General features: G+C 32.9%; 1 protein-coding gene and 1 pseudogene across 1 annotated transcript; one reads left to right on the forward strand and one right to left on the reverse strand.

The window, feature by feature from the left end:
- LOC126978975 (uncharacterized) lies at nucleotides 1-1,577 on the reverse strand (annotated as a pseudogene).
- A 1,470-nt stretch (nucleotides 1,578-3,047) lies between these two features.
- On the forward strand, nucleotides 3,048-16,303 carry LOC126978687 (ATPase family AAA domain-containing protein 3A homolog). Its single transcript, XM_050827688.1, has 10 exons — nucleotides 3,048-3,360; nucleotides 3,970-4,124; nucleotides 4,999-5,111; nucleotides 6,203-6,409; nucleotides 7,180-7,337; nucleotides 9,247-9,506; nucleotides 9,844-9,967; nucleotides 10,495-10,786; nucleotides 12,041-12,239; nucleotides 12,604-16,303. The coding sequence occupies exons 1-10, from the start codon at nucleotides 3,174-3,176 to the stop codon at nucleotides 12,763-12,765; spliced, it is 1,857 nt and encodes a 618-aa protein (XP_050683645.1). The 5' UTR covers nucleotides 3,048-3,173; the 3' UTR covers nucleotides 12,766-16,303.
- The last annotated feature ends 4,003 nt before the right edge of the window (nucleotides 16,304-20,306 follow it).

Raw genomic sequence — 20,306 nt, forward strand, 5'->3', positions numbered from 1 at the left:
CTAAATTAAATCAGTAAAATCATCTATAGAAGAGTGCTGTGAGTCTTGTGAAGAGACCGACAAAGGCTGCTGGTTGATTGAGTAGTTAGCAGCGTCTACATTTTCTGCTGTGGTATAACCATAGGATACTGAAGTTGAGGGACGATTGGAGTATGGTTCTGTATATGCATTTGGTGGATGTTGCCAAGATTCATAATATCCCCTGTTGGCTTTCATAATAATTTCAAATATTGCGTGTTCAACCGAAGTCCTAGTCTGAGAGGAATAGTTACTCATTTTAGCTCCTATAAATGAAACAAAACTTTTTGTTAAGTCAGGAATGCTTGATGAACTGTCCAATTTCTGTGCAGTTGTTTTCAATATCCCCACTACATCGGTAAGAACATTGTTTTCGTCTCTTCTGGATCGTTTCGCTTCCTTTTAGACCATGCTCATTTGGTGGTGCTGGAGGGGTGAACTCATGTTGCGTGGCTTCGGTGGCATTGTTTTTGGAGACTGAGTGTATAATGGACTCCTGGAAATAATTATACTTAATGATTAAAGTATTTTTTTAAGGTACCCACTACTGCCAACGCCTGGTTGAAGATAAGCAAGGAGTTTGAAGACCGGTGGAACTTCCCACACTGTATAGGGGCGTTGGACGGGAAGCACGTTTTACTTCAAGCCCCTATTAAAAGCGGAACCGAGTTTTATAATTATAAACGAAATTTTAGCATCGTTTTGTTTGCTCTAGTTGATGCAGACTATAATTTTCTATTCGTAGACGTAGGTTGTCAAGGGAGGATTTCTGATGGCGGAGTTTTCAAAGATACCCAATTATATGATAATATAGTGAATCGAATATTAGACCTGCCAGAGTCACGTCTAAATGTTTCTATACCATATTTTTTTTAGGCGATAGTGCGTTTGCTTTTAGTGAATACTTGATGAAGCCATATGCTGGGATACATCCAAAGGTTTCATCGAAGAGAATATTTAATTATAGATTAAGCAGAGCTAGACGAAACCAATGCTTGTGTATGTGTCCGAAGTACCTGCAATAAAACACACATACATTAATACACTTTTATTTATTTACTAGTTCTACTTTAATTATTGACATATAGTTAGTTACTGCACATAATTCTTTTAATAATAAACTATGTTATTTAATTCATAATAACAATACTATTCTAGCTCATACAAAACGTCGTCAATATTGAATTTAAACAAATAAATTAAAAATAAATCCCTTGGCAGTCACGTTTAAATATCAACTATTTATTATTTAATCGACTTAAAACATCCTGTATAAATTGAAGATACAAATGTTTTTATTCGCTAGGTAACTAGGTATAAAAAGTTTATGCAAAAAAAATATTTTTTAAGATTTATAAATTGTACTTTTTTTGTAATTTGATTTTATTATCTATGTAGGTACCTTAATTTTTTGATGACTTAAATTGTAATAAATACCTATATAAAAACAAATAAAATGCGTTATTCTTACCTTTTCCAGTCCCCAGTCCCAATTTTTATTCCTTTCCTTTTTCACGGCGGTAAGAAGAGAGTAGACTTGTCATTTTGTTATTGCACTTTTCTGCTGTTATTTTCAATACATTTCCGATTTCGTCCCACGCGCAGTTCGTACGCGCGAGGCGTCCACACTATGGGAATTCTGAGACATTGCAGCAATGTGGACCTCAAATTCTTGCATTGCATGTTGCATTTCACCAATCTGTACCCACCATAACCGGGTTAAATTAGCTGCGTCACACCGTCCGCATCGTCAATCTTTATGTATGTACCAAGCCTAGCGCTCCGCCCAGACGTATATGTAGCTGTACCTACAACCAATAATATCAATTAATACAAATGTCTAATATCTAACTTGTAACGTAATACCTTCGTAGCATTATAGATCGTAGAAATAGTAATCGTGCATAACTGTCACATCGTGTAATAACTGTAATAAGCGTATGCCGAAAGATTCGTTCTGAAAAGAACATTTTATTTTATATAACGTAATATTAGCTCTGATAAGAACCATTTCATAATGCTATACATCAACTCATGTAATCATACAGATCACCAGTAGTCAGCTCTTCGTAGTACAAGCATCGCACGTTCTCTCGACGACCGCAGATATAGTCACGTGATCAGTCATATGCTTCGCGTTACACAACCGCACAGCAAGGCCGAGCGTTCTCGTCGATCGCTATTCATGCAATTTTAATCAATGAGCGACAGAGTAGGTGCTGAATGCTCATTGACATCGTATGATCGAGGTTCGGCGCGAGTTTACACAAATCGCGTTCGCTGGTCGGCTTACTGCGATAGCATTAGTTTTAGAGCGAGATAGAATACATAATATTGTTCTCAATTCTTATTGAATGAAACGTTTTACTATTGGTTAAAATGTAAGCTTTAGTATTGGTGTGTATTTTCTGAACTTGTAAATATTTTTTAAGTAACAATTGTAATTGGGTAACTAGTTTTAAGGATTTTGTATATATATCATGTAACTTTCAAATTAATCATATCTTCCACATGTTCCCCCACAGTCAAGCAGTTGTTTTATTTAATCGCCAAACGCTCAGTCTTTAAATATATATAAATTTCTAGGAGACCGCTGAGTTACGCTACCCTTGTACTACTTTTATTTGGTCAAAGTTGCATTGCTTGGAAGCCTTATTTATGTTAGAGCTAATGCAATACTGACGCAATTGCCCTGGCACTGCGATATGAAGATGAAATTTGCAATGGGTAGTTCTTGTAAGTGAAATAAATGAAATATAATAAAATTGACCTCCCCGCCTCGTTATTTAGAGAAAATATGGCGTAAAGGATTCTATGACGGGCCGTAGAACTAGAGGCAAATGAACTTGATGGCTGTTAAGTGTCAACTGTCATTATTTCTCGACTTTTAAAATTTAGAGCACACATTGGGACGGGTGCGTAGGTATGGTGAGTTGTCATTTGTCATTAGCCAATACTAAATTACTCAATAGTATTCACACCAAAGAGAATTTAAACACTACGCTCAGTTCCCACTTCGCTATTCAGTTTTACTGTTGTGTGCTCAGTGCTGGTTCTGTGGTAATTTTTTTAATCGTGCGCGGTCGTGTTTTATAATACTACAAAATATAAATCTAACCTTTCAATAATTATTTGATGGATTAAGTTGTTTGAAAATGTCGTGGTTATTTGGATACAGTCGACCCCCTCAGCCACCTTCAGATATTCCACCTGATGGTGGTGCCGAAGTTCCACCGCCTGCAAATCTTACTAAAGCCGAGAAAAAGGCCATGGAAGCCTATAGGTTTGATTCGGGAGCTTTAGAAAGAGCTGCGCAGGCTGCTCGAGAACTAGAGAAGTCAAGTAAGTATTTCTCTCAGTTTTATCGGTCACATTTTAAGGTATTGCATAATGCTGAGATATAACCTATATTCTGGTATCTTATGGTTAATATATATTATATGTTTGATATCCTTGGTCGGGCCAAGGGGTACATAATGCTGCATAAATAATCTTGTAATATAATAAAAATATATTGATTGTGTTTTTTTTTTGGTATTCAGATACTGACAGATTTATTGCTAACTTAATTGCCAATGTTCCACCAAGGTATATATGAATCTTCTAAATGAAATTATATATTTGCCTTGAGTCTGCAGATTGTAGCTAAAATCTGAATACTTAAATGAGATGACTTGAACAAACAACAAATTAGTATCTACCTTTACATGAGCATATATATCATAGATATATTTGCAAACTCAGGACACTTTTTTTTTTAAACTGAAATAGCTTTACTATAGTCTTCTAGTATTTGGTAAAATACTAATAAACTTGACACATATAAGTCAATATCTAAAACAAATTCTCACTATAGTTTAATTTATACCAGTCAATATTATTCATGGTCATATTTTTGTAGTATTGCATAGATTTAAATTGATTAATTAATTATCTATATTATTTACAAAGAACATGCAAAAGAAGCTCTTGAACTAAGTAAATTACAAGAGGCAACGAGACAACAAGAACAGCTTGCTAAGATAAAGGAGTATGAAGCATCAATTGAACAATTAAAAGTAGAGCAAAGGAGAATTGATCATGAGGAGAGAAGAAAAACATTGCAGGTAAAGTAAATTATTGAATTTTTGATAGTGAAAAACTATGAATGAAGTCTAAAACCTTACCAAATCTACACCTTACTTAAAAAAATCCTTTTTATTAAAACAGCAGAACTAATTAATTTAACAAACACTACTTTTTTATAGTGTACTGTGTGTGTAGCTGACCCGGCAAACATTGTTTTGCCATATAAAGTATAATTCACGCGATAGTTTTATAAATAATAGCCTATGTGTTATTCTGGTGTGTAAGCTATATTATTGTAAAGTTTCATCAAAAGCCATTCAGTAGTTTTTGGCGTTAAAGAAATTCAAACATACATCCAGACATACAAACTTTCACATTTATAATATTAATACGATAATAGGATGTGGTTTGACACAACAACTGCACACATTATTCTTTTAATGTTATATGTTTTATTCTGATTTTCTTTTTATTTAATACATACATACATTGTATTATCAAGCTATGAATATTAATATAAAAGAGTGGAAATGAGTTTCTTGCTATTTCTTCTCATTGAATTAAATTGGCCGTTTCGAACAGCTTAGTGGCAATTTCTCTTCTGACTTATTTCACAGTAATTAATTTTAAATGCTAGTTGAGAGGTGTAAGGCAGGATAACCAATTGTAGTACTCATTAAACTAACTATCATATACTATAGATTAATTGTAAACCAACTGGTAGATATGTTAGAATCTTCAAACAAACAATAGCTTTATAATATAATATTATGTGTATACTTAAAAATAATCATCCAGGGCAGATTTCCTGAATACACATGCATTACAGTGTTTATGTCTTGAGACATATCTCTTCTAAAGGAGTTTTTAAGGTTCAATTAGTGATTTGAAATAAAAGTAAAAAAATTCCAGGAAGAAACAAAGCAGCATCAATTACGGGCTCAGTATCAAGATCAGCTCGCAAAGAAGAGATATGAAGAGCAGTTGGTGCAACAACAGAGATCCCAGGAAGAGATACTCAGAAAGTATGTCTCACATTTATTACATCCTCAGTATATATTTGTTAAAATTTCATCTTTAGCTGCAGTAATCTAATCATCAGTTTTGCCTAGTTTTTCATGCTTTTAAAAGAAATTCTCAACATTATATGATCTATCAATGGGTGATGTTTTTTCTTCAAGAAGAGTAGAGGTGTATAGGTTACCTGATGTTATGTGACCCATGCCACCCACATTATCTTGCATATCAGTGAAATCACAGAATCATTGCCTGCCATTTAGGACAGAGTATGTGCTGTTTTTGAAGGAACCCATCTCAAATTGTGCTGGAAAGACTGCATCCTTAAACCATAGTTTTGCAGTGAGACAAATGGGAATTTTTAGGTTAAAACAAAGTTAGGTTAATTTTCAGGAGGTTAAATGAAAGTTTCTTGTGAATTGTATTTATTTAGGAAATAGTTTTTTTTAATATTTTATATTTCGGAACATATCAGCAAGAGGCTCTATTTGAAAGTCACTAACAGCCGTTCGGAATATTCAGTCTATCTCTTACTTGAGATAAAAATCGTTGACTTTTCTGTCCCAATAAACTTATCAACGGTAATCACCTTGTCCGTACACACTGTCTGTCAATGGGAGGACATATAGCTTGCCAGCGATAGAAGTTTGTATGGAAATTGCAATTGACACGTCCCAATATAAGGTGATAAGAATGACTTATCGGGTTTATTGGGACAGCTTCAGATTATTGAAAGCTAATTACTGACTGTAGGAGGTAGTAATTTATCTCTATCTGTAGATAGTATATTAGGAACGGCCGTTAGTCATTAATTGAAAGTGATTGCACACAGTGGTTGTGTGAGCAACACATGGTTGTGGAATGCCTGACATCAACTTTTTTTTTGTTTTGATATTCAGTAGTGGTCCTGAACAACTTCTCTGTGCTCCCCTTAATATATTATGTGGTAGAAGATGCAGATAGACCCATATACCTCTGCTCAGTTCACCCTGATAAGCCAAAAATATAGAAAAGTAGGAGATGGAAAGTGTATTAGAATGTAATTGAAACTAAATACCATAATTATATTTTGCTAAACATTATATTTTTCCCTTTATAGACAAGAAGAGAGTGTAGCAAAGCAGGAAGCTCTAAGGCGCGCTACTATCGAACATGAGATGGAGTTACGTGAGAAAAACAAACTAAAAGCTATTGAAGCAGAAGCCAGGGCTCGGGCTAAGGCGGACCGAGAGAACAGAGATGTTAAATTAGAGCAAATTAGATTGAAAGCTACTGAAAATAGAGTTACTATATTAGAAAGTATTAAGTAAGTAAAATTTTTAGTTTGTTGTTTAAAGTGCAGGAATATGAACTTTTAAAAGGAAGACTTCACTTTTAATAATGGGTAGAAGCGGAGATTGGATAATTTTTCTATTCATCCATTTTTTTATTCAAATCAATATAACCTTAATCTGATGGTATTACGATGAATATGTCATAATGTATATTTTTTCGAATAAGTTATATAGATTCTGACTTTAAAAAAAAAATTAAATTAATAAATAAATTATGTCATACGAATTTCATGATTTTGTGACCCCTCTCCCAGCTTTGTCACAGCTAGTCTCACTTGTGATGTCACATATTTCGCAATTTTACATTTTTAGAAATTTATTATATTATTAAAACAGCACTGTTTCGTAATTATTGTTTTTTCCACTTAAATTCTTTTTCAATAAAACCAATATTAAACCAAACAAAAGCATGAAAATTAAAAAAATTAAAACTATAATACTTTTATATTTGCAAGTTTATTATAATTATTACTTTATTGTAATACTTTGATAAAAAATATTTTATTTTGAAAAATGTGATGTCACATAGTTCAGGACACATCCCTGCCCCTTGTCACACTTCGTCGACCCCCCTCTCTCCCCCATAGCATGTGACGAAATGTATGGATGGCTCCTAATCCAACAATATTAAATTACATTCAATATTATTGACAGATACTTTCAGGGCTATTAATGTGTAATCAAAAGTTTTGCATTCACAAGTATAAACGCAAATAATTTATACCAATCGTTAATTTACCAGGACAGCTGGAAGTGTTATTGGGACTGGTGTGAATGCACTACTTACGGATTGGGACAAGACATTGACAGCTGTGGGTGGACTCTCATTGCTTGCACTGGGGGTGTACACCGCCAAGGGTGCCACATCTGTTACAGCGCGATTCATTGAAGCCAGAATAGGTAATTTATAATATACTTTCTCTCTCAGAGCGGCATTTGTTTCCGAAGAGGTAGTAGCATTTGGTATATTGGAAATTATATCACAAATAATTCGAAAGGATCAATTTTGAGAAAATTAATGCCTTTTTACGCATTTTATGTATTTATTACGAGCAGACAACCAATTAGTAATCTGATAATAGAACAGAGTTTTGATAAAATCATTTTTTCATTCGTAATTCAATGTCTCATTTTTTCATTCGTAATTCAATGTCTATAAAAACAAAAGCCTATTTTACTTACAATATTATCTAGGAATCAGAAAATATGAACCTTGTGAAAGATAAAGCTCATCCAGAACAAACAGACTGCCAAATATTTTTTGGATCTGATATTTTGATAAAATACAAATATTTTTTATAAATTTCTTGCTCCTACAACCAAACTATGAAATGAGCTTGCTTCGGCAGGACAATAAGGCATGGGTCCTTGCGCACATCTACTTAAAACTGTGTTAGTCCCTGTGATTACTCTGGTTTTGCTAGAAGGTGTAGGCAGTGGTATCACTTACCATCAGCATACCTATATACACATATACATCTTCCACTTCAATTTAAAAATAATTATTATGTTATGCTAAGATTATAATAATACATAACCTAACAATGTGATGTAATACTGATTATTATTTGAGATAGATCTCAGATTAAATATTTGCCACATGCAAATGCTATTTTTTTTTAATTATTTTGTGTGATTAATAGTGTAGTGTTTTAAAAAAAAGTAGAGCTCTGACAAGTGTTAAATATATACATGACTATCTGTGAGACCCTTTATAGTTATTGTTAAATGTTCAACTTAGACAATGGAAAGACAATATTGTCTAAGGTGCTGGAAAAATCCAGTTTGACAGGGGACAGAGAGAAGAAGACTCAAATTGAAGAGGTTTTCCCCGAGGCGGGTTCGAGGATTCCATATGAATAAAAGATGTTTAGTTATTCTATTAAGTATGGTTTAACTTATATATGACATATAGCATTTGGCAGCACTTGCTAATTCCCTTGTATGTGAATGTGAAGGTTAAAGCGACAATATTATTCATTTTTTAATTTATTGTTACAGTAATCCATCTCTGTTTTCATTTCTAATAAATACTGTTTTACCTATTGTTCTGTGTTTTATGCTGAGCAATAAATGCTATGCAATTAGAAAGTTCAACTATAATATTTTATGCTCTTGCCAGTGATTCTACTTCGCTATTCTTGGATGCCTGAAATATTTCTGTAGTACTGCTAATTCCTGCTTCTGCTGGTCCAAAGTATATACACAATATATGACAATGAGCATATAAGATACTAACTAGCCACTGATATGTGCTGCATCAGATATACAAAACATATTCAATGTTTAAACTTTAAAGTGTTTTAAGTATCAAATGTTTCATGGAAACAAAACAAAACTATATAAATATGAATTATCACATTCCAATAGCATTAAACTTTAGAGCTTGAGGCTTAATCATCATCACAGGAGGCACTGGGCCACCCATTCTCCCCATCGTACATATTTGGCGGAAAAGATAAGAGAAATTTTGTTTACTTAATGGGTTTATTATAGAGCGAGTAAATCAAATACTGGTGCAATAGAAGCTCCAATTAATATAAACTGTATTTATTATTGTTTGTACCTTATGTAGCAAGCTTCGCGATATTTTTATAAAAAAATTGTAGTTATTAATTATAATTATTGAAGTATGTTCTAGATATTATAATATTGTTATAATAACAAGTACAGTATCATATTTTTGTAGATGTGATGTTGGTAAATAAACTTGTATAGGACTTCTATGCTATGAAAAACTTATTTTTAGATTACATTTAAAGACTCAAGTGTTTAATCAATGATTTAATATAATTCATAATAATTTCAGGAAAGCCAACACTTGTAAATGAAACATCCAGATTCTCACTCTTAGAAGCCGTGAAGCACCCAATACTAACAGCATCAAAAGCTATAGCGTTCTTCAAGAAACCGTCAGACGCTTTAGCTGGCGTAGTATTAGCACCGACGTTAGAGAGCCGTCTCAGAGACATTGCTATTGCTACCAAGAATACAAGACTAAACCAGGGATTCTACAGAAATTTACTCATGTACGGACCTCCGGGTACTGGAAAGACATTGTTTTCGAAGGTTAGTTAAAGATATCAGGAAAATATGGTCTCATATTATGTAGTGCAAAAATGTCTAGAACTATTATGTAAGCAATTAATTAGTAACACAATTTTATTTCTCTAATTTGTCATAAGTCAAATATGAAAATCTTCACATATTTTACAATACAAATATATTTGTTTGTAAAACGAGAAAAAAAACTTTGTGATAGGCCATTTTTGCTATTTTAACTTCATAGTCATATTTTGTATTACAATAACATAATAGTAGGGAACACAATGATGATTAGAGAAGAAGTAAAAAGCTTTTCTGGGGGTAATACCTTAAAATTGAATTGTTATTATGCTTTTGTCAGAAACTGGCGAAGCACTCCGGGATGGAATACGCCATAATGACGGGAGGTGATGTGGCCCCAATGGGCAAAGACGCGGTTGCAGCCATACACAAGGTGTTCGACTGGGCCAATACTAGCAGGAAAGGTAACATTTTTTTATAATATAACTTAACTGGATTATATAAAAAGGCAAGAGATGTGCTACCGGTCTTTCAGGTGGGAGTATTCTTGAAGGTAAGAACGGTTCGGGAAAACAGCAGCCGGTAATTGATTCCACAAAGTGGTTGTGTCCTTGTAAAACGCGCGGTAGTATTATATTAAAAATTATTACTCAGTATATATTAAATTTTTGAAGATTTTTTTTTCTTACCTTAAAAGAAGAATAAAGACTAATGGTAATGTATAACAGCAAACCCCGACTTGTATATGTCGGGAGTTGAATGAAAACACAAAAACTATACACTAAAAATCGTATTTAAATGATTATTGATCTTATAAATTTTATTTGAGATACTTTATAGAACAATTAAAATACTTTTGTGTTCGCATATAATTGGTATATGATGACAGTTTGACTATCATACTATAAGATTGTCCTTATTGAAGAAATGATTTAAATACCACATTGTTCCATGAAATCATTTAATTTAATATATTTGTGTCATGCTCCAGGTGTACTACTTTTCATTGACGAAGCAGACGCATTCTTGCGCAAACGTTCCTCTGTACACATCAGTGAAGATCTTCGGGCTGCTCTTAACGCATTCCTTTACCGCACCTCTGACCAGAGCAGTCGAATAATGCTGGTACTTGCGTCAAACACGCCGCAACAGTTCGACTCTGCAATCAACGACAGACTTGACACCATGATAGAGTTTGGTTTGCCGGGCCTGGAGGAACGGGAACGGTTGATTCGGTTGTACTTTGATAAATTCGTGCTGCAACCAGCAACGGAAGGGAAGAGGTGAGTGACTATATAGCAAAGTAATACCGAACAGATAGACAGACAGTGATATTAAAATTTCACTAGTGTTATTATAATTTAACAGTAGATTGTCAATAGACTTCATTTCTTACAAATTAACAGCCTGGTATTAGTGTTAGCCGAGTGAGATTTTCAGCGTTCTGATTAACAATTTGCAAAACAATTATAGTAAACAGATTGTATTGTAGTTTTACAAATTAAATTTGTAACCAAAATTTATGAATGACGCGGGATTCGAACGGTTCTTAAATCTTAGTATGTCTTGTTCTACTCTCAGATTGTGCGTTCCACTTACGTCCCTCGAACGGTTGGCTCAGTTGGAAGAGCGGTCGGACGGAACCCGAGAGGTCGCGGGTTCGTGTCCCGACAAATCTAAGTTAATCTTAGAAGTGAGGGATATAACTTTAAAATAACAAATTGTTTAGACTTGTAATTGGTCATCATGCGTTGCACATCACGTGTGGGCGGTACCCACCAATGAAGTACTTACTGATAACACAATCAATCGGCAAAGTACTCGTTCAATTTAATTAAAAAAATAGGAAACTTCATTGGCGTAAGCTATTAAAACTAAAAATCTAATTGAACAGATTATAGTAATGAATTTCCATAATTTATCCACTGACATTGTTGTATGTTATAAAGTGATTTGTACTCAGGGTACATCAACGTATTTTTTCTTTTGTTGATTTAACTTTAGTTGGTGTAGACTAAATTTAGCAATTGTACAAACCTCAGTAGTTTTTATAGCTTTGAAACCGACATGTAATTTTTTTTATTTTTATTAATAAACTAGCTGACCCAGCAAACGTTGTATTGCCATCATAATTAACATCTGTAGTTATTCTACCAACTATAGCTAAAATTAAGTTTGTTTCTTACCTCGTGAAAAAGTTAGAAAGATACAAAGATTCTAATTAGTTATTCGTTTTAAACTATTCTTTCAATTTGATTTCTGAACAACAATGGACACATCTAAGGAAAAACAAAATTGTTATTTTTTTTTAATTCCGAACATTTTCATATTTATTCATCTTTTGAACCTTCTCTGGACTTCCACAAATAATTCAAGACCAAAATTAGCCAAATCGGCCAACCGTTCTCAAGTTTTAGCGAGACTAACGAACAGCAATTAATTTTTATATATATAGATAAATAAAAATAAACTTACTTACTTTCCTTAAAGATCTTTTTAATATAAATGTTTGTTGATTTTAATTACATTGTAAACAGGCGATTGAGCGTGGAACAGTTCGACTATGGCGCCCTCTGCTGCAAACTGGCGGAACGTACTGCGGGCATGTCGGGGCGGGCCCTTTCTAAACTGGGCGTGGCTTGGCAAGCCGCGGCGTACGCGTCCGATGACGGCAGACTCACTGAGCAAATGTGTTTGGACATCTGTGACGATGCTGCACGGGACCATCGCCAAAAGGTAAGGACATACCATCACACGTGTTTCAAATACCTTTATTGTTTACATGTGATCTGATCAGAGTCTTGTCGCGTCCTAGGTTTCTTATCTGTTCGTACCGTCACTTATTTTCATAAAAATTGTATTTATTCCTGGGGTAGATAGTCCTTTAGTAGGTAAAATTGGTTTCTAATTTAATGCCGTGGCAAAAAGTATATCACAGAAATTAAACGAAAAAAATTATTATGGTTCAATGTTCCATTAGCATAGAACTCTTACAGTTAAAACACAATAAGACTTCTTACAAGAAATTTACTCAATCTCCCTTTATGTATACTTACATGAGTATTTGAAATTCTTACTTATCAGAAACATTGATTTACAGATGGAATGGTTATCCGCTGAAGAGAAGTCACGCACTATGATGCCATATCTCCTGGATTTACCACCATTAGACGTAAAAGCAGAAGAAAATGCCATCGAACCATCAGCCAACAAACCAAAGACAAAAGTGGAGAAAAAGAAGGATATGCAAGTGGATAAGTGACGAAATGTATACCATAAAGCATCCGTTCACACACATTATATAGACTGTGATAAATCATTCGATTTCAGTGTTGCCAGGTTCAATAGATGTGTCACTTTGACAGATGAGCAAATGAATGTGTTGCGAAAACTGTCTGCTCGGATTAGGAAGTGAGTGAATTTGTAAGCTGTTTGCTTCAGTCAAATATTAAACATTGAAAATGTTAGTAAGAAATCATGGCTTTCTTTAATATTTTGTAATAGTTACTATAAAGGTAATATTCCTTAGGGCTGGGGCATTTATTTTCACATGTAATGTGTTCTGATAATCAAAAGGTCAGTTGCAACAAGGTGCGGGTTACATCTTAAAATGATAATGAATGAGTTTACTGAATATACTCCAACACTACATTGAGACGGCACAGTTTGTTTTATGAAACATACTCTGGGTACAAAATTGACCAGAATTTATTGCCTCATGTTATGTGTTCGTTGGAAGGGATATATGCTGTCGCTCCTCTAATTGTGTCTTACCTCATTAATTAACAGAGAATGTTCCTAAGAGCTGTTTAAGTATATTGTATTGACGTAACTTAACATGTGGTAATCCTATCTACCCCATTATATATAAATTAATGATAGTGATAGTATAAATTTATTTATCAAAGTGAAAAACTTGTTTTAGCAAGTATTGCTACAATTTAGTTAAACAATGAAAATACTGTGATGCCAACAAATAGAGTGAAACACTTGATATTATATTCTGAATAGAAAAACTTTTTAAATCTCGTTATATAGCTCTTGTTATGATAAGTACAATATGCTCAATCACCAGCAGTTCCCCAAATTCCGAGAATGTTTTACATACAGTGTTAACTCTTTATCAAACTCGTAATGACAAAAATAGGGACCGAGTGTTTTCATTGCTAAATTTTTTAGAGTGATGGTATAATTGTAAGGAAATCTATTTGATACTACCAATACATATGTATCAAATAAGAGCAGGGCAAAAAAAGAGAGTTTATTTATAAAAATTAACATTCAAATTAATCTTGGACTTTTGTATCTATGTATGTATTGATTTTATCACTTATTCGAACAGATATGCCTCAGACTGAGAAGAACGGGCGCAAAGAAATTACATTTAATTACTTAATTTTGAACATATGTTTATACTTTCATGTGTTCTAAGTTTATACTTTGTAATACATTTGTGGAATTCTGTTTTAAAAACATACACATGGGGAAAAACCCAGCAAAAAACACTTTATCTGTTTCTGGTGTTAATATTATCTTAAATATAGTTAATAGGAAATTCATTAATGTGCTTACATATATTGTGCATTTCATTATCTAAAATATATTGTGAAGCAATGGTCAAGAAAATAATTAATTTATTTTTTTTCTTTATGAATCTCCTGGTCCTAAGCACAAAAATACAAAGTATAAATGCATTAATTATTAAATTCTCAGGTACATTATATTAACATTGTTTTGATATAATCACTATTTTTATTTTCATAAATAACAACACCCAACATCACAGTGTTGCTGGCCTCTTAGGAAAGTGTGGGCGCGTTTTTGAAGCTAGCCGTGTCATATCATCATAAAAACACATCGAAAGGAAGCTCAGTTCACTGGAGTACTGCATCCCACTACGCACCAGATCAGAGATGAGACCAATACTCCATAGCTGTCCAGACATTGATTGTAGAGTGCTTAACTGTGAGCCGGCTTTGTAGTGTCTCTCTTTATTGACAATCCTCAAAAATATCTATCAAATTAGGCTTTGTCTACCTAATTCAACCACGAAATTGGCAAGCTCGCCAGTATTCCGATACAGTGGAATTTACTAGTCCGAAAAGGCTGCTTTAAAACTTAGTGATACTGACTTGGCTAGTTGGAAAAGAAGATAAACGATCCAGCAGAATGGTCCAATCAATAGACTAGGTGCATACAAAGCCAAAGTCCAGTGATACTAAGAGGAATATTGTCAAATAGTAATGATATGACAAATGGTGCTTTTGGGGCAAACACACAAACTTAAGAATCAAACAAGGTTCAATTTACCCCTTTCCGCCATATTTTCAAGAACGGATTAATTTTAAGATCATATTACATAATAAGAGTTAAAACTGTATTATAATTTCAGCGTATTCCAAAATATTATTGCCTTATCTGCTACAATTTATTATTAAGGATATTTTGCTAATTCGCAACCACATTGATAGTGACAATTACAGGAGATTTAAATTATTAATTTTCGCAAAGTTTCATAAAATATTTTGAGCTAATAAATATTGCCGGTATATTAGATTGCAATATGTGTGCTAAGCAGTAAAGTGGCAAATTTAGAGTGTAGTTTGAATTCGTGATGACGTCATGGCATGTCCCAAAAGTGTATTGCTGCTCGATAGTGGCTTAGCATGCTGTAACTGGGCGGTTAAAAATACGAAAGGATTCTTTCATGGAAGGATCACGTGTACACATACCTACTAGTTCTTCACAATCAGTTTGACAGCGACGTTTAAATTTCATCTTTAAAAAAATCGGCATTTATTCTTGCGTCCGTTCTTCTCAGATTCTTACTTTCGAAAAAGTATCCAACATTAAAAAAAATAATTTTAAATTTGAATATAACACTCCCTAAGTCTCGTTTGTTTTACAAATCTTACTACATCGTATTTGGTGCATATTTTCATAGGTGACGCCATTTTGGATTCTGATTTATCACGCCCGCATCGTTTTAACACGTGTTTAAAATTAGCATATTAGAGTAGCTCCTTAGTAGATATCAATGTTAACACGTTTCCAGTGTTCTCGTAAAGTGAAAACCCTGCTTTAGATATTATGTCATGGCCCCTTCTGGAGGTGCGGTTCTCCATAAGGTACTGTGAAATACGTACAATAATGTTCCTTGTCGATTTCAAAAAAGTCAAAGTCAAAAATATTTTATTGACATAAAAAATCAAAAGATTGCTCGTCAACGTAAATCACCACACAAACAATACAAGGCTGAACCATAAAATCCATAAAAAATAACAACTATAATAATAATATTCAATTCAACACTGTAATATCATTTACGTAATCTTCAACACTGTAATAAGCCTTCGACAAAAGTCTGTGTTTAATAAAAGATTGGAACCAGTTATGGAAAAATGTAATCCATGAATTGTCATAATTCATTCATCTCAAGATATATTCACATCTAACTTGCCTGTCTTAATACACAAATATTTTTGAATTCTTTGAATTTATTAGAACTCATAGAGTTGGTTTATTTGGTTGTATCTGAGTGGAATTTTATGTAGTTTGTGCATATGCGAATTTGCAATTTAACAATCTAACTTAATTTTTATCATATTATCTGAACCGACACAATTATGGACTGCCTTTAAGGTCAGCGCTAAATTTTCTGTACTGTGGTATTCATCGGAGAATGTATTTATCGTACTTTAAGGGGAATGTATGTGGTATTGTATATAATAAGTTGTTTTAAGTGTGTTCGGATTGCTTATAAATGTGCAAATAAATAGTGATTAGAAAATTGTTAAGTATTACTTTGTTTTATTTAACCTTTATGAAAAAAAAAACAATTACAATCTATCAGAGCATTATCTATAAAATGGCGAGATATTTTTGCATTAAAACGTTTAGTCTTGAACGGGAGCTATTGTGATTAATTTACACTAAGAATGTGGTATATGTGACAGACCTATGTGTATATATAGCTTTCTTCGCGTTCAAGGTATGGAATGAATTTCCTTGTGCAGTGTTTCCAGGAAGAATTTCAAAAACACGCGTACACCTTTCTAAAATGCTTGCCGGCAATGCTTCTGTGATGCTCTGGTGTTGCATGAGAATGTGGGCGGCGGTGATCACCAAACATCAGGTGATCATCGGCACTCTGCAAGATATTCAAACAGCGATTTTAAGTGTAGTTCGAATACGACTTTCCGCCTGCTTCCTTTGTGATGTTACTAGTTGTTATGGATTGTTTGGAGAGCTAAGAAAACGGTTGTTTTTATAATAATCTGCAAGCCATATTTCATAATATGTTTTATCATATATTATCTATTCATTTTAGAGTAAAAATAATAAAATTATATCGTTTTTCGCCCCTAATTTTTAAATTTGTACCGATGGTTGTTGTTTTGAAATTGATAAATTTGATCAGTGTCGAATCGTTTTTATAAATAAGAAAAAAATTATTTTGAAAAACGCTATAAACGTGATATAAATAATCATAGACCCTGTAGCAGTTTTATTATTATTTTTGTGTAAGCTTGTCTCCTCACCACACACCTCACCGGTGAAAGCGTAATATAATCTCTTTGTTTTCACATTTAATCATTCAAAGAAAGAAGGTCCCCACGACTTTCCAAATGTCGCTATTAGCAGCATTATTTTATAAATGGGCAGTCATACTTTGAATAATAAATAGGTCTACTCGCAATCTCAGTAGTATTACTAATAATATTATACTCTAAAATAATAATTAAATCGAGTCAAATATACTTTAATGTAATAACCATAAAAATCACTAGATGGCGCTATGTAATTCTTCTGTAGAAATTACAACGCGCTATTAGAATTTATTCCGTATCATTGATAATTTCAATCTCTTTTCGCAGTCGGTGTACGGTTGTTGAAGGCTATATCCTGTGTATGAATCGATAGAGGTGGTCGTCCTCTCATTGCACCTCCGAGAGGATGATAGCTTCTGAACAGTGATAATTTTTGGAACCAGGGAGATGTGTCCTTACAGACATGTGTCCCTTATTTAATGTAAAATATTATAATAAATTAATAAGTGCACTCTGACCTCTGGGCGCAATAACATATTAAATTATTAACATTCATCATAAGTTACAAATTACGTTTTTGCCTTTTGCAGTAAATCGGTTCAAAAGTTGTCTTTTTTCTGACGGAAGTAACGCTCAGTACAAAAGTCAATTGAAAGAACATTTTAAGCCGTTATAATTTAATGGTTTTAAAAAATATATCAAATTGCTAATAGTAGTAGTAATATTTTTAAAAATCTAAATGTTTTTTTTATGGTTTATTTATAACTACTATTGCAACAAATAATATATATGTTTTCAGAAATTTTCTGACATTCGTTTATTTGTTCTTGGTTTTTTTTATTCGTTTCCATTAGGATAGGTGAAGGGTTCGAGCCCATACAGCCATATTTGTTAATATTCAATAACAACGTCATATTTATATGTGCTAATAATAATATAACCTTCAATTTCCTATTATCAATTATTTTATTAATGAGTGAAAATTTTTAAATGTGCTAATGGACTGAATTATAAATAGTAATATATAATAATCAGTCAAATAAAATGGCGGAATCCCAGGAACTTTTTGCTCTGTCATCAATATATTATAAGAATAAAAGAGAAAATCAAGAACCTGATAATGACCTGACCTGTAAAAAGTGAAAGTGTTTATATTCTGATTAATAATAATTTCAAATTATTACATTATATATTTTTTTGTAAAATACATAAAATCTTACTTGATAAAATAATATTAATATATTATATATTAATAAAGGGATTTTTTTTATTTTAGGTAGAGAAAATGCCAACTTTGGTCAAAATATGAAGTTGCATCGTCAGACTTTTCCGAGAAAAAAAATAGCAAAAAATCTAACAATGCTCCTAATATTATGTAATATATTAATGCGTCTGTTAATTATTATTAAGTTTTACTTCAATCGTGCGTTAAGATTACACGCACACATTTTTTATATTCAATAGTTTATACTCTGTTAAGTTGTTACAGAAATAAAAATGATGTTAAGTGCCATATTTTTAATTACAGTATGTATCTACATTTATGACGTTGTTGCGCAGAAAGTTTAATTAAAAGTAGAACTTTGTTGTGTATTAATGACATATAAACTGAACTAAATAAACAATCAAACTCCTGATTAAAAAACAACACACACACAACTTTTTCAGTGGATAAAAATAATCAAAATTTAATTTAAATAAACGGTACCTATGCAAAAATCAAACAAAATGATACATAATTTCTTATGCTTTAGTAATCAGACTTATGAGAAAGTTTGCTATACATTTATTAGGAAAAGTTTTTTTAAAAATTACGCTTTATTGTACCGAACTGCACTAGTTCATAACAATTCAAGCATTCTTAATGCTTTTTGTTTTATATAGTACTTATTACTCTTATATTTAATGGCTATCTTTGGGATCGAGGTAATATGATCTCTCACAGATTGTTTTATTTCTTCGCCCAATCTGATTTGATAGCCATGTCTTCCTCTTCTTTCGTAATTGTTCGTCAAATTCTCACGGTGATACCCAAAGTATTTATTAAAAAATGTCTTACTATCGTATTTCACGTCCTTCATTGAACAAATAAAAATCCGTATTTGGTTTGTAAGTAATCACTGTCTTTGTAAGTGGCCTAACTGCCAATAAGCGTTAAATACTTTGGCTATGGTTGTGGTGTGTAAAACGGCTTTAGTGCAGTTCAATGCTGTCGTCTTTCACTGCGACCAGTGTGATCTATTGTGATAGCCGCTGTAAACTATAGCTCACTGCTAACATTGACTCTTTTAATGAATCTTATTGTGTCTTTTGCAATGAATTGACGTATCTCAAGTGGTTAAAGAATTGGATTTCCCCAAGAGATGCTACTTTTACGCATTACAAGACCACATTCTGAGAGAATGTGTAACGGGTTTTCATCTGCACAATTTCAGAATCTACACGCTCTGCAATCTCTGAAACCTTATATTGAGAGGTGATTGTTTGATCGGCAGTGCCTCGTTAGTTTCTTGGATCATATAGGTACTTAGTAAAGTACTGTAAGTAAGTATTGTTGAAAATTTCGATGAACATCACACTCGGCATTACTTGAACAATTCAAGCTGCTTTAACCATACCAGTTTTTAAAGAAGTATATTACTGACTAAAATTATTCAGCGTTTTCAAGAACTTTCTGAGCTGCTAGGACTGCTGGTGCCATCCGAGCTAGCTGACGGTTTGAGCATGTACCTATTGCTCATCATCATCAGTTCCAGAAGTCATGTCCAGATAAGTTTCCATTGTAGGAAGCTTTAATAGGCTAAAATAAGCAAGAAAAAGTCACTGTGTTAAATATTACACATCCCAAAAAAAATATTCTGAATTAGAAAATCCTAATACCATACCTGAATGTTAACATCACTCTTTTGTGACGAAAATAATTATGGAACACATGGATTAAAATTTAGACAATGGGGGATTTGGTTCAAAGAAATATAAAAGAAAGTATAATCGAAGTTTAAAGAAACTTAGTGACAACTCTAAGTTAAGGGTTTGATGCGTGTGCAAAATTTCATTATTGGTTGTAAATGTTAATGGGTGACAGCATAACAGACAAACACACATGCAAATTTATAATATTACTAGCTCACCCGAAAGACGTTGTTCTGTACATAATAAATAAAATACCGGTTTTCATGAATTTGTCTATCTAATTATTTCGTAAATATGCTCCGGTTGTTATAATGAAATTGTTTCACAGAACTCTCAAACT

This window comes from Leptidea sinapis, chromosome Z (genome assembly GCF_905404315.1).
Source record: "Leptidea sinapis chromosome Z, ilLepSina1.1, whole genome shotgun sequence".
In the NCBI taxonomy this organism is placed as follows: Eukaryota; Metazoa; Arthropoda; class Insecta; order Lepidoptera; family Pieridae; genus Leptidea; species Leptidea sinapis.